The 14,730-nt window shown below is 43.4% G+C and overlaps 2 protein-coding genes across 2 annotated transcripts; one reads left to right on the top strand and one right to left on the bottom strand.

Moving 5' to 3' along the window:
• Positions 1-2,404: 2,404 nt before the first annotated feature.
• Positions 2,405-7,725, top strand: LOC125543580 (uncharacterized). The gene is made up of 7 exons (XM_048706954.2): positions 2,405-2,741; positions 3,144-3,286; positions 3,954-4,225; positions 4,518-4,672; positions 4,787-5,049; positions 6,516-6,578; positions 6,929-7,725. The coding sequence occupies exons 1-7, from the start codon at positions 2,465-2,467 to the stop codon at positions 7,184-7,186; spliced, it is 1,431 nt and encodes a 476-aa protein (XP_048562911.2). The 5' UTR covers positions 2,405-2,464; the 3' UTR covers positions 7,187-7,725.
• A 291-nt stretch (positions 7,726-8,016) lies between these two features.
• LOC125543581 (uncharacterized) lies at positions 8,017-11,102 on the bottom strand. Its single transcript, XM_048706955.2, has 5 exons — positions 10,639-11,102; positions 8,932-9,072; positions 8,684-8,803; positions 8,474-8,569; positions 8,017-8,374 (listed from the first exon to the last, which is right to left on the bottom strand). Exons 1-5 carry the CDS (start codon positions 10,861-10,863, stop codon positions 8,252-8,254), a joined length of 705 nt encoding a protein of 234 aa, XP_048562912.1. The 5' UTR covers positions 10,864-11,102; the 3' UTR covers positions 8,017-8,251.
• Positions 11,103-14,730: the final 3,628 nt, after the last annotated feature.

Raw genomic sequence — 14,730 nt, 5'->3', positions numbered from 1 at the left:
AGCGTCACTAGCTCGCTATGCAGGGTGGAACATCTCTCCCAATATCCAGGCTTAGGGCTGGAAGGGCGAGGGGAGGAGTTGCGACGGCTGGCCATGGTGGAATGGACCTTTGCCGGATGCACTCTGATGAACACTCGCGGAGGGGAGAAGGTGTGGATTGGATCTAAATCCTCGTCCCCTTAAATAGGGCAGCTCATTTACGTGGCTAGGGGTGTGAATGTAAAAACACTCAGACTTTTCATATTCGTTTGACACGTGGGAAGCGGCCATTATTGGGCGTAGAAGCCAAGGAGCGCAACATCTACAAGAAACCGGACTTTATTCAAACAGGTACATGGAATTTGGAGGAGAACCCGCCTTGCAATGCCGAAGACAATCTGCGCGCCGGACTCATCGTCATTGAAGTCTGGTTCGGGGGCTACTGAGGGAGTCCTGGATTAGGGGGTGTTCGGATAGCCAGACTATACCTTCAGCCGGACTCCTGGACTATGAAGATACAAGATTGAAGACTCCGTCCTGTGTCCGGAAGGGACTTTCCTTGGCGTGGAAGGCAAGCTTGGCGATACGGATATGAAGATCTCCTACCATTGTAACCGACTCTATGTAACCCTAACCCTATCCGTTGTCTATATAAACCGGAGGGTTTTAGTCCATAGGACAACGTACACATCAACAATCATACCATAGGCTAGCTTCTAGGGTTTAGCCTCCTCGATCTCATGGTAGATCTACTCTTGTACTACCCATATCATCAATATTAATCAAGCAGGACGTAGGGTTTTACCTCCATCGAGAGGGCCCGAACCTGGGTAAAACTTCGTGTCCCTTGTCTCCTGTTACCATCCGGCCTAGACGCACAGTTCGGGACCCCCTACCCGAGATCCGCCGGTTTTGACACCGACAAAGATCTTTATCGGTTAGACCACATAACAACATAGGTTGTTCCCTTTGTCATCAGTATGTTACTTGCCCGAGATTCGATCGTCGGTATCTCAATACCTAGTTCAATCTCGTTACCGGCAAGTCTCTTTACTCGTTCCGTAATACATCATCCCGCAACTAACTCATTAGTTGCAATGCTTGCAAGGCTTAAGTGATGTGCATTACCGAGAGGGCCCAGAGATACCTCTCCGACAATCGGAGTGACAAATCCTAATCTCGAAATACGCCCCAACAAGTACCTTCGGAGACACCTGTAGAGCACCTTTATAATCATCCAGTTACGTTGTGACGTTTGGTAGCACACAAAGTGTTCCTCCGGTAAACGGGAGTTGCATAATCTCATAGTCATAGGAACATGTATAAGTCATGAAGAAAGCAATAGCAACATACTGAACGATCGAGTGCTAAGCTAACGGAATGGGTCAAGTCACTCACATCATTCTCCTAATGATGTGATCCGGTTAATCAATTGACAACCCATGTCAATAGCTAGGAAACTTAACCATCTTTGATCAACGAGCTAGTCAAGTAGAGGCATACTAGTGACATACTGTTTGTCTATGTATTCACACATGTATTATGTTTTCGGTCAATACAATTCTAGCATGAATAATAAACATTTATCATGATATAAGGAAATAAATAATAACTTTATTATTGCCTTTAGGGCATATTTCCTTCAATTTCTTCACCTGGCTGGCCATGCGGAACCGCCGTTGGACCTCTGACAAGCTTGTGCGCCATGGATTGCCACACCAACCTATGTGCTCTATGTACGATCGGGAGCAATAGACCATCAATCATCTTCTTTTCACACGTGTTGCGACTAGGCAGGTGTGGCACACAACTCTCTGCTCGGAGCTAACATAGTTGGACTCCTATGCGAAATGAGTCCTATGCGAAATGACACTATACTCACCTAGTGTATCTCCAAGGATGCACCTGGCAAGATATAAGAAACATGCGGTCCATCCTAACCTTCATAATTTGAAAAATATGGAAGCATCGAAACATTGTGGTGTTTGATGGAGTAAACCCCTCGGTCATGACAGTGCTCTCCAACATCAAACAAGAGGGGAATACTTGGATGTGTGCAGGACTCCTTCAGGGCGATCATTGTGCTTTCTTTTTGGATGCGTTGAGTGGGTGGTTAGCCATGTAATATAGCCTATCTCTATTGCTTAGTGTGGACATGGCAAAGACACGTGTATAATCCAGTGACACGTGGTTGTAAATGTACTTGCCTTTCTAGCTTCTTCTCACTTTAATAGATGTAAAAAAATCAAATTGTTGTAACTTCCCGCAAAATGACCTTTTATGCAACTCGCTGAAGTATTTTACAGAATAGTTGCATATTTGAATTTTGTCCTGTTATTGCACGTTACTATCCTGTTGTTGCACAAAATGTGGCGATGTCAAAACGTTTTGTTCAATTTCTCAAAATATTGTTAAAGACCGATCGCCAAATCAAGACCGTTCGTTCAATCTAATCTCGCGGCCGCCCCGTTCTCTCCTGGCGGCGATGGCGAAACCTCCTCCATCCGCGGCGGCGTCGGCCGCCGGCGGCCGCGGCCCTGCCCACCACCGGACCCGCCTCCTCCTCCTGCTCCTCGTAGCCGTGGCTGCCTCCGCCTTCACCGCTGGTTATGTCCTCCGCGGCGGCCCTGTCGGCCCATGCGATACCCGAGGGGATCCTGTAGACGTCGTTGCCGCCCGAGCTGGCGGTGCTGCCTCGAGCCCCCTCGGGTTCATGAAGTCCAAGCTCGTGCTGCTTGTCTCCCACGAACTCTCCCTCTCCGGTAACTAATCGCGGTGTGCTTCACTTTTCCCTTCCGTGTTAGTTTGAGCAAATGCTGTACCATGATACCATCGCGAGATTTGTACATGAATTAAAGTTCACTGCGGTGCCCCAGCGATTCGGGATAACAGGAATTGTGTATATTTCCAGGTAATAAGCAGAGAAACGAAGATAGGTTAGTGAAATTTTTACTTGGAATGTTCAAGGCTAACTCAAGATCCCTGAAAACAAATGTTGCTGAATATTTCACTCTGGTCTAGTTGCTCATAAGTTTGAAGAGTGGAGCCTTCGAGTCTTTATGAGATTTGCCGCATTTCATCGGCAGGGATCTCTAAATTGTTGTGCTATTGCCATTATTTTGTTTATAAACCAGTGTTATTGGAGATACTTCTGTTTTGTGCAGGTGGACCGTTATTACTGATGGAGTTGGCGTTTCTTCTTCGGCAGGTTGGTTGTCAAGTGGTGTGGATAACAAACCAGCGACCCGAAGGAACAAACGATGTTTCATATAGCTTGGAGCATAAGATGTTGAACCATGGAGTGCAGGTATGGTCCGGCTCCCACATTTGTTTTTGCAAATCACACCTTACCGTCACAAACTCCGGATGTTTTGTACATTCTACGATGTCCAGGTCTCCAGGAAGCAATATCACAATGTATTTGTAAAATATATAAATGTGTAAAATATGAACATAATTCTTGTGATGAGTTTACATGTATTACTTTTATGTGACCAAGAAATGTTTGAAAAAATATCACTGGTTAAAGATGAAAGGTTTGTATGTGCCTGTTCCACTGTCGCAATTTTTACATGGATATAGCCTTTTTTTAGCAAAGCTCGTCTTGCCTGTCATCTCTGTCACGTCTATGTTTCACATGATCAAAAGTTCATGTTTCATCTTGTTTGGCATGATAGTAGTGAATTTCTATATCAAAGTGTCGTGGAAAAAAATTATAGTTGAAGCACCATACCTGAGGTTGTAGAAAAAAGCATATCCAAAATATGAAAGTGATGAAGTTCATGTTTCATCTTATTCGGCGTGATTGTACTAAACTGCTATTTCGAAGTGTCATGGAATAAGTCATGGTTGAAGACAATAAAGCATGTCCAAATTAAGAACTTAATCTACTCTAATGCAATATTTTACTTATGCTAGGGAACTAATTTATAATTTTAGAGGAAGTCACATTGACTTACATGGTCGCTTCACAGGTTTTACCTGCTAGGGGACAGGAGGCAGTTGAGACTGCTCTTAAGGCTGACCTGGTTATCTTGAACACCGCTGTTGCTGGCAAGTGGCTTGATGCTGTTCTAAAAGATAATGTTCCTCAAGTCCTTCCGAAGATTTTGTGGTGGATCCATGAAATGCGAGGACATTACTTTAAGCTTGAGTATGTGAAACATCTTCCTTTGGTTGCTGGAGCCATGATCGATTCTCACATAACAGTTGAATATTGGAAGACCAGGACTCATGACCGTCTAAAGTATGTGCAGCTTCCTTCTGTGTACATTACATTATGAGTACCATGCTACCATTTGTGCTGTTGGACTCTTGCGCTTGATGTGAATTACTAGTCCAGTGGATATTTCTCTCTCTGGCCCTTGTGTATGTGGTGACTTAGTTCCAAATTTTACTAGCTAAATTTTTTTCTTGTGCTATATGCCTATGTATGAGCTTTTACTCCACAAAGGCAATGATCATTTTGTTTGTTGCATGCTTTCAGCTTCTTTATTCCTACTTCGTACTATATACTTCTAATGTTCTTGTGCATAAAGTATACAGATGCCACAAACTTTTGCTGTTCACCTCGGGAATAGTAAAGAGTTAACAGAAGTTGCCGAAGATAATGTCGCAAGAAGAGTCTTACGTGAACATATACGCGAGTCCCTTGGAGTTAGGAGTGAAGATCTCCTATTTGCTATGATAAACAGTATGTTTTGTTTGCCAAAGTGATACTTCCAAATTATATATTTGTTGGACCAATCATTCAATCCGATTTATGCTCTTATATGTTATTGTCCTTGATAAATATCTTGTAATCCAGGTGTTTCACGGGGAAAAGGACAAGACTTATTTCTTCAAGCATTTCATCAGAGCCTGCAACTCATCCAACATCAGAAGTTAAAAGTGCCTAAAGTGCATGCTGTAGTTGTCGGAAGTGATATGAGTGCTCAGATGAAGTATGAGACACAGTTACGTGATTTTGTGGCAAAGAATGGGATCCATGACCGTGTTCACTTTATAAACAAGACGTTGGCAGTGGCACCTTATTTGGCTGCAATTGATGTGCTTGTCCAGAACTCTCAGGTGAGTCATAGTATGGATATATTTTTCTCTTGTGTCCCCATTTCAATGGTATGCTACGATGGAACTGTATGCACTATGTATGTTTACATCGTTGTTTGCATTTTTCCCACTTGGGCAGAGCATTGAAATACCTCTCATAAGCATTTATTTTAATCTGGGAACAACAGCACTCTTATAGGTTGATTCCATCCATGCTAATTTTTTAGGGTCCAGGGGATCAGTCAATGAGGTTCTTTAGTCTAGTCCGTCCACATTATTTGTGTGGACAATATTTCTGCAACCTATGTTTATTCTCTGAGCATGCTTATGTTGCTTAACCAGTTTTTACATATAGAAGTTGCATTACCCAGGGTCCACGCATGCAAAGAAATGCTATTGGACATTCCTTATGTGAGAGTATCATTTAAACAAACATCTCCTTTATTCGTTCTTTAAAGTTGTTCTGTAATAGCCTTTCTTGTAGGCGTAGCTTACCATGTATCAGTGTTAGTAGTCAAACCTATCAGTAATGTTGACCCATGTTGGTTATTAGTTTATTACTTATTATGCTGCTAAGAATGTGTACGTGGTTTTGCGAGTTTCACTCTCTACCTATCAATGAAATTGTACACAATCTTGTGTATTTGCGAAAATAATAATTAAACGGTCGTCACTTCCAGGGCACTAGTACTTAGGTTACGTAGAGAAAACATTACATTCAATGTGGCTATAGCTAAGAAAGATTTGTTCATGAGTGATAAAGCTTTTCCACACTTGAGTGCTAACATTTTCCATGATAGGTTCTGTTAATCCAATTGATTATTTTGTAGACTGATTTTCACTAGAGCTCACTCTGCTTGTCGAAACATACCATTTATTCTAGAATACTCCCTCTGTCCTCAAATAGATGGCGTATAAGTTCTGTCAAAAAGTGATTCTCTCTAAGTTTGACCAAATATATAGAAGAAAATATCAACAACTATATTGAATAAATAGATTATGAAAATAGATCTAATGATGGATATGTTTGATATTGATTTGGAATTTTTTTATCTTCATATTTTTCTATATATACATGGTCAGAACTTAGGAAGCATTGACTTTTTGACTGAAATTATATGCCATCTATTTAGGGACGGAGGTAGTAATACATTTCTACAACTCTAACCAGAAACTGACACACGCCACCTCATTTCAGAGTGCATCATTTTTCAGCATGCTGGGTACAATGAGGATTGCTAACTGTAGTTTGTTTGTTTGTTTGTTTGTTTGTTTGTTTGCTTCTCTACTTTAACCACTTTGTTTAGTTACTTTAGGGTATATCAGCAGGACAGGGCAAAAGTCTGTTGATTTTGTCTGATTTCTTTCTAATGTTGTATAAACTTGTTACTTCGGGGTATATCAGATCTATACAGCTAGTATGAAAAAGGTTATTCATAAGACATGTATCTGCTAAACACAATCAGTAATATGTTCTTTCTGCACAGGCCCGTGGAGAATGTTTTGGAAGGATAACGATAGAAGCAATGGCGTTCAAGTTGCCAGTGCTGGTAATATTCTCCTCTCTACTACTCCCTCTGTTCACAAATACTCCCTCGGTCCCGATTTAGTTGTCTTAGATTTGTCTAGATACGGATGCATGTGCACATGTGAGTTATGCCATCAGTCTATCCGCCAGGCAATCAACCTTTACTGCAATGGCTGGAACATGGGCCAGTATTTCTCTGAATCTAGAGTTATTGTTGACAGTCATGAGGCTGGGTTTACTGTGGGAAATTCAAGTTCCTACACCTCTTGGGTCCCCTCCATCTACTGTTTCTTAGCCTGCATTTTCTGTAGAGTGCTTGATGCTTCCATAAGCCAATTCATTGACTCAGTTTTAATGGCACTGCAATATCAGGGCACGGCTGCCGGAGGGACCACCGAAATCGTCTTGGATGGTTCAACTGGCCTTCTGCACCCTGCTGGAAAGGAGGGCGTCACGCCTCTCGCCAAGAACATGGTAAGGCTTGCGAGCCATGTTGAGCAGAGGGTCTCCATGGGAAACAAGGGCTATGCCAGGGTGAAGGAGAGGTTCATGGAGCACCACATGGCCGAACGCATTGCTGTGGTGCTGAAGGAAGTTCTACACAAGTCTCAGCAGCATCCTCATTCCTGAGTTTCCTCTCATGGTGTCCTAGAGCATCGTCGGTTTCTGGCGCTAACATGTACTAGATCCAAATTTTTAACAAGTTACTGATGTTTCGGTTCACGGGTCTGTTGAAGATTTCAGCTGAATTCTGAGGAAGGTTGTATAGGAGCAACCCAAGCACCTAGACAGCAACGCAGACCTAAAATGATGTGCTTAAACGTGTTCCTCCGGGCATGTATGGCAGAGGAAGCGACAAGACGTAGATCGAAAGAGGTACTGCAGCAGAAGCAGAAATTAGAAGGTTAGAGATGAATAGGACCGGGCAAACAGAAGAATCATGCCCAATTGTGTATTTGTACGCATGTGCCAAGGGCCAGGCCCCCCAGGTGCTGCTTATTACTAGTATGAAATGATTTGCACGCCAAACTAAATGTTTCAATCTTCAAACAGCTTTGTCCTGGCATTTTTAACTCTTGACCGGCTCCTAAAACCTGTGGCTCATAGTCATATGTATGAACCATCATGGTGCTTGGTAAACTATTCAGAGGGACTGCTTCGTTACTGAACCTGCTAGTGTTGCTGTTAGCGAAGCAACCAGTGCTGTTTGAAAAGTTGAAGGCCGTGTTCATAGTTATGAAGAGCAGTGGTAGCGAAGGGGCTCCAGCTTCATCATGGTGTCCCCTCTATATATTGGTGTTTCGGTTCACGGGTAGTATGTTGCTATTTTGTGTCTCTTGTTTGTCAGCCTTGAATCATTGATGAGCCGAATAACTACTTCCTTTGTCTTATAATATAAGAACGTTTTTGACACTACACTAATGTTAAAAACGTTCTTATATTATGGGATGAAGGGAGTAGAAGATGTAAGCATAGAAGATATGAGTTTTTCTACTGCCAGTCAATCAGCGAAACAGCTCATGCTTGTGACATTAACAGTTCATGCACATTAATAAAATGAAAATGACCAGAATACATGCATCTCATGCTTGGGACATCATCCTTTACCCACCACACGATTAATGCGCTAGATAGTAGTACTACTACATAACGTGCATTTTCAACAATAATTGCGGCGAGACACCACTTGTGGCATCACATAGATTCCTTGCCGGCGGCTTTGGACGCCAGCCTCTTCTTCCCAATCTTGTGCCTGACCATCCTGAGGATCCTCAAGAACCAGTAGGCGCTCACCAGCAGCAAGCTCGTCGCCATCGCCTTCAGATAATTGAATTAGTAAATGGAAATAAGTACATATGCATCAAGAAATGGAAATGGTTGGGCCGGATTGGAAGGTTGTACGACGTACGTACGTACCTTGATGAGGATGGGGTTGTCAGCCGTGACAGTGCGGTAGGTGACGTACGTCCCGCAAACCATCCGTGCCACCGAGAAGGTCACCGCGAACAGGATCTACGTACACATGCATGGGCAAGAAAGCAGTACGTAATTACTTCACCGCTAGAGAGAGAGGGGCAGAGGGAGGGGGAACAGGATCATGAGGTGCTACTGTATATCTATACGTACGTCAACGAGGAGGTTGAGGTCCGTGTCCTTGACGCCGAGCTCCTTGAGCATCTCCCTGAGGTGCAGCAGCGGGCTGGAGATCTCCGTGACGAGCAGGCACGCCACCAGCTCCGTCCCACACTGCACGCCACGTACGCCGCCCAAGATCAACCGCTCCGTTCATCAGATTAGCCACCCACGGACATACACCGAACACAGGGCTAGACGATAGAGAAGAAGAAGAAGAAATACTCAAGTCAAGGTGGTACCCTCTGGTAGGCGAGGCCGGCGGCGAGGCCGACGATGCTGATGAGGTGGTGCAAGGCGTTGTCCAGCCGCGCGTCGCCGCTCAGGTGGCAGCACGCCCCGTCGTAGATCATGTAGGACAGCGTCACCGCCAGCGCCCTCATCTGACAATCGGCACATGCAGTTATTAATCGATTAAGCACTAATCACTGGGATTCTATTTCTCATTCACGGGGAGCAGAAATGAAAATTTTACTCGAGTGTTCTGTTCGCTGGACGGAGTACGTGGTATGTATACGGTCGTGGTTGTAATTGTACCGCATGTGCATGGGCTAGCTAGCTGTAATGCGTAGCATAGTACTTGCTTCTAGAACCCTCTTATCTCACGAGCGTTCGCTGCGAGAATGTGACATTTACGAACATTTTGATGACAGTTTTAGTTATTTAAGGTTGACACGTTCTTCACAACAACACGAAGGAATTTTTGAGGAAACACGAGCATAAACTTTCATAGTTTCATCTCGCGTTGCAACTAAATTTGTTTGCCATCCCTTTTCCAGCAAAGGTCAGCCGGATAGCATTTCCTTTTTTTATATTTGTCTGCACGTACTTCATGACTATGACTACACGTTCAAATTTCAGTGGATAGAGTAATTAAGTCTGACATATACATGGCATTTACTCTGTGAATTAACTTCTGCATGCAGATGCAGTGCACGGTCCTGACCTTGTCCTTGTGTCTTTGGATTTCAGAGATTCGGAGAGTAACCTTCTATACGTGTGGACGGAGTAAAACTCAGGACCTAATCAAGCGTCTAGTACACGCAACGTAAAAACTAAAAAAGATAGTACTATAATGCACAATGTAATGTAAACTGAAACGAATGGAGGACATGCGCTAGAAGTAGGCGCAATGAGTGATACAGATTTCACCAAATGGTGGGCCTAATATTTAGATATACTCCTTATATGAGTACTAAATGGTTTATATATTTGTTTTTCTTTCATGATATGGTTCAAAGGATTTTTTTTTCATGATAGGGTGTCCGAAGGATGCCAGGGCATCACCGACACCGTTTCCTATAATTCCCGCAAACATCCAGACCGACGTGCCCTATAATTCCTGCAAATGACCGACTCCTATATTCGTGTCCATGGATGAATAGATAATCTGATTTAGGATATGGCATTGGAGATGCCCTAAGACCTAGATCTGATCTAAAAAATTCATGACGACATAACTTTGTCCCAGAACATAAATGCAGACCATAACCTTATGTAATATATCACTTTCAAATGAGAAAGTTTTTAGGTTAATGAAACCAGAGAGAGTGAGCGGGCCCTATTTTTAAATACTTCCTTCATTTTATAATATAAAAACATTTTTGACACACGGTGTCAAACACATTTTTATATTATGAGACGAATTGCCCCATAAAGTCGAATGTGGTTGCACATGAACTAGGTAGGATTGCTAGAAGTTCCCTTTGTAATGAAAGGTTATATAATGCGTCAACGGTTTGTGCCTTTGAATTTAAATCTATACACCACACAGACATCACTAATCCGTCAACATTCTCAGCCCGACCAACATTTTTTTGACTAAGCGGCGTATTGAGCTTAACAAATCATATATATACTCGGACAGTCGGACGAGTGGGAGGACGGCGCTAACTACCAGCAACAGAATTAGTTAAGCAGGCAGCGAATAATGCGCGTGGCGTGCGTACCTGGCTTGGCGAGGAGGGTGAGGCGACGGGGGAGACGGGGGAGGCCCAGTCCTGCACGGAGAGGCAGCCGAGGGCGACGCCGGCGACGGCGTGCATGGTGGAGACCGCGCGGTTGCAGAAGTCGTAGGAGCGCTTGGGGAGCAGCGCCCGCAGCAGCAGGAACGCCGTCGACCACAACACCACCCCGGACGCCACCAGGCTCGCCACGCCGCCGTAGTCCTCCATATGGCGCTGGCGACTAGTCTAACGGAGATGGCGGCAGGCGGCGTACTCCTACTAGCGCGCGCAAAGCAAGGGGATCCGGGGTAGTATAAACTAGAGAAGTATGGCCGCCGGCCGAGTAGGCAGTCTGCGAAGGAAGATGTAGTGCGGCTAGCTGTAGGAGGGTGGGAGGCAGGGGGGAAGAGAGGGCGCAGCCTGCACGAGGTTGGCCATGTGCAGCAGTATAGGCGGAGTATTGGTGTGCCGCCTCATTATTAACCATCATGGAGGTTTCAAGGAGGATGGTTGGGAAATTAATGCGGGATCCGTCCAGTTCCAGGCCGCAGTGACTTGGTCCTTTCTGAAAACAGTAGGAGTAGGACTACTAATAATTTCTAAAAGTAATTACTAATAGTACGGAGGTCCTAAAAAACGTACTCCCTCCTTTCATCTATATAGGGCCTAATGCGTTTTTCAAGACCGCTCTTGACTATTGACAAGATTAATAGTACATGACATGCATAATGTAAAAATTATATCATTGAAAGCTCCTTTCACTTACGAATTTGACGGCGTGCTTTGTTTAAGTTGCATGTCATATATTATTGCTCTAACATTTGGTCAAAGTTAGTCTCAAAAAACGCATTAGGCCCTATATAGATGGAAGGAGGGAGTACCGAGGTCCTTTTCGAAAAAGCAGGAGCAATTACCAGCATCGTAGTACCAGACTTGTCTGCCTTTGGACGCTTGCTGCCCTGAAAAGAATCTTGCAAAATCTCACGCGGGTCGGCTGATTAATAAAGCTTCAGATAGGATAACACCGATAATGGAAGGTTTTTTTTTCAAGATCTATTCATCAATCATGACAGTACAGAGAACACTAGAGATAATAAAAATTACAGCCAGATCTATAAACCATCCTCATTTATCGGAGCCGGACAAACCTTGTTATTATAAACATTCAGAAAGTCGTTGTGTTAAGGCTCCAAAGGACCAACACATCAGAGCAGCAACCATCAACGTTGAAAAGAGTAGTACTACACCCGTCCTGATTTATTAGTTCCTTTTGTATTCTATATGCTAATGTTTGATCTTAAAGTTAAGTAACAAAATATTAATAATGTCGCAAAAAATAATATAATTGAAAACTATGTTCAGATACGAATGCAACAATATAATTTTTCGTGACATACATTGATATTTTATTAGTTAAATCCATAGTCAGAATTTGGCACAAATTACAAAGGGGACTTATAAACCAGGATGGAGGTAGTAGATCGAAAAGATCAAACCTGTAACCACACGAACAAATAAACAAAAATTGAATCCAAATAGTGATAGAGGCGAAGGTGTCTCGATGTTTCGATGAGATAGCTATCGTTTTCTGTGTGAGTCGACTTTAACGATTCGACTACGAACGTGCGAGACGTCGTGTCTTAGCAATCGCTAAACCAACTTTCGAGGGTTATTGACCACGCCGGAGCACGATCAATCTGACCACGAGGGTCTATTTCCTGCGAGCAAACGAACCTGAGATTGTAATATGGATATTGCGAATATAAAAGAAAAGCTTTATTGATGAAAGTGGGGTTCTGTGACGTCTTTGTCTGGTCGTTGAATATAAACGAAGTACGCGAGTTGTAGCTATGGTGAATTTTAATCTAAACAAAACCAAAAAGTCTAAATAATGCCCTAAGGGCTATGTATATGGAGGAATATGGGAAAAATTCGTGACCCCTTGGAGGAGGGGTCCGAGACCAACCCTAACTCTGCTTTACCACACATACGGACTCTAAAAATAGCCTATATATTCAAGTACTTTGAAATTACATAGGTCTGGCCCAATAATAAGGTGACATGGCACCTATAATAGCCTTTGGACGAAATTTATGAAGTAGCATCTTGTATATTTCTTTCGAGCCTTCATGCACTCATTATAGTGGCTTCAAAGTCCTGAAATCATCACTTGAAACTATGTTCTTATTCCCCTTGTCCATGCCATAATCTCCATGCTTGATCTTGCTCCAACGTTCATCCTTCTTTTTCAAGTTAGGCCCCTCATTTGTAAGCAAAAAAAATGTCCAATTTAGGCAGCATCATATTCTCATGAACATTAGATTCTTTATCAAGAAACGAAAGTACCTGATAATTAATTGGCATGCATGAGCTCTAGTAATTGGTCCAGTATATGTAGCTGCATGAGTCGTGGGTGTAATTGTAGTATTGATGTCCTCATCAAATAGATCCATCGAAGATCAGCACCGAATTCCGCAAGATCCGACAGAGACACCCCCCACACATCCTTCGATGACACTATTTGCATCATCAGGGTAGGAATAGAACGTGAGAGACATTATTCCTACCGAGAGACATCACTACCGTCACACGGCCCCTACTAAAACGTTGAGCCTAACAAAAAACAAGAACGTGTTCCTCCCGCCGGCATGGCGCCAAGATCCACTGCACCTCCACGGCTCAAAGACTATCGAAGGTGGAGCAGATTGGCGCCGGCGCCTGCGGAAGAAGGAATGAGACTTTTTTTTAATGAGGTGAAGTAATACAGAAAACGTTGACCACTGATAATGGGAGTTCGATTATGAATCGTGCAATCTGATCAAACTGAGTGAGTAAATTCGATTTTGCATCAGGTACACGTACGAGTGGTTGTGGCAAAGTTGAACCATACTAATTTCGTTTGGTGGCGACACCCCACCGTATTTAAGCATGAACATTGTCGTTTGTTGCTGCGTGTTGACGGCTGCCGTCGAGCGACGGGGACCTGGCACTAGCTGCCCTAGCTGCACCCGTGGAGGAGAAGACACTCCGAAAAGCGACTGATTAGTGAAGCAAAGTGTTTTTTTTTTACATTCTCGTGAAGCTTCTATTAAATTGTCATAATATTTATATGAATGAAAGAAAGATCATCGGGCTGATCTAATTAAAATTAACGATCAGCCCCTAAAAATAAAGCATGCTTCATTAGATTGCGAGTTTTAAAATTTAAGCTTTTAAATTCATGAACTATATTATAGAAAATATAAAAACCGATGAATGGTCAATGATCTCATGAATGATTGCTCAGTAGCTCGCAAAACTTCCTTGCTCTACAACATCAACCACCACCATGCAATCACAAGCACCGAATCTGCTGAATATAGAGATCATCACAAAGGTCCATGACTTCTTTAATAGCAAGTGCTCCGAGTATAGTTGGGCCAGAAATGCTCTTGAAAAAAACTGTTGATGCTCCCAGAAAGGTTCTAACAAAGTGCTGGCATGGGGTATTTGGCGCGTCCCCTCTCCCTCGACAGGGCCACTCGGGCGTGCTGCGCGAGGCCTTCAGCCCAGTATTTCTTATTTGAGCGAATGTCTATCCTAGGCCAAGTCTGATTTGGGCCTTGTTTGGATACTCTAACTCAGTTAAAGGTTAAAGTTAGATTCTAACCCTGAACTAACTCTAAACTAACTCTAACCAAAGAGGTGCTTGGATGGCAGAGTTAGATGGAGCACGGATACAGCGAGGCGCCTTCACGGGAGGTGCGAGAGGGAGGGAGGGAGATGACGAGAAGCTTCGAGGAAGTGGGGAGGGATTTGCTGTGGTGAGAGCGAGAGAAAAAGGTGTTTTTTTAGTGGTCCCGAGAAGAACTAATCCAAATAAACACCTCTTGGTTGGGTTAGATTTTTTGAATGGGTTAGATACATCTAACCCAGACTAATCCTCCTATTTGGATATTTTTGGGTTAGTTGAGTCCAAACTAACTCTAACCCATAGATCTAAACAGGGCCTTGGTTGACGATGGAATGATTGGCCAACTGAAACACTCTCAGCCCATCATCTGTCAGACCTCTAGATTTTGAGCACACACAACTACAAAGGGAAGGAAGCAAATC

Source organism: Triticum urartu, chromosome 3A (genome assembly GCF_056163025.1).
Source record: "Triticum urartu cultivar PI428250 chromosome 3A, HENAU_Tu73, whole genome shotgun sequence".
Lineage (NCBI taxonomy): Eukaryota > Viridiplantae > Streptophyta > Magnoliopsida > Poales > Poaceae > Triticum > Triticum urartu.
Note: the sequence above shows the minus strand (reverse complement) of the source record. Positions and strands in the feature narration are given on the sequence as shown.

Bases quoted from the DNA above. Each gene is read 5' to 3' on its own strand.
- LOC125543581 (XM_048706955.2), bottom strand. From the start codon at position 10,863: ATGGAGGACTACGGCGGCGTGGCGAGCCTGGTGGCGTCCGGGGTGGTG. The intron at 8,570-8,683 runs GTACGTATAGAT...ATGTGTACGTAG, and splicing joins ACCTCAACCTCCTCGTTGAC to ATCCTGTTCGCGGTGACCTT. The intron at 8,375-8,473 runs GTACGTACGTAC...AATTATCTGAAG, and splicing joins ACAACCCCATCCTCATCAAG to GCGATGGCGACGAGCTTGCT.
- LOC125543580 (XM_048706954.2), top strand. From the start codon at position 2,465: ATGGCGAAACCTCCTCCATCCGCGGCGGCGTCGGCCGCCGGCGGCCGC. The intron at 2,742-3,143 runs GTAACTAATCGC...TGTTTTGTGCAG, and splicing joins CCACGAACTCTCCCTCTCCG to GTGGACCGTTATTACTGATG. The intron at 6,579-6,928 runs GTAATATTCTCC...CTGCAATATCAG, and splicing joins CGTTCAAGTTGCCAGTGCTG to GGCACGGCTGCCGGAGGGAC.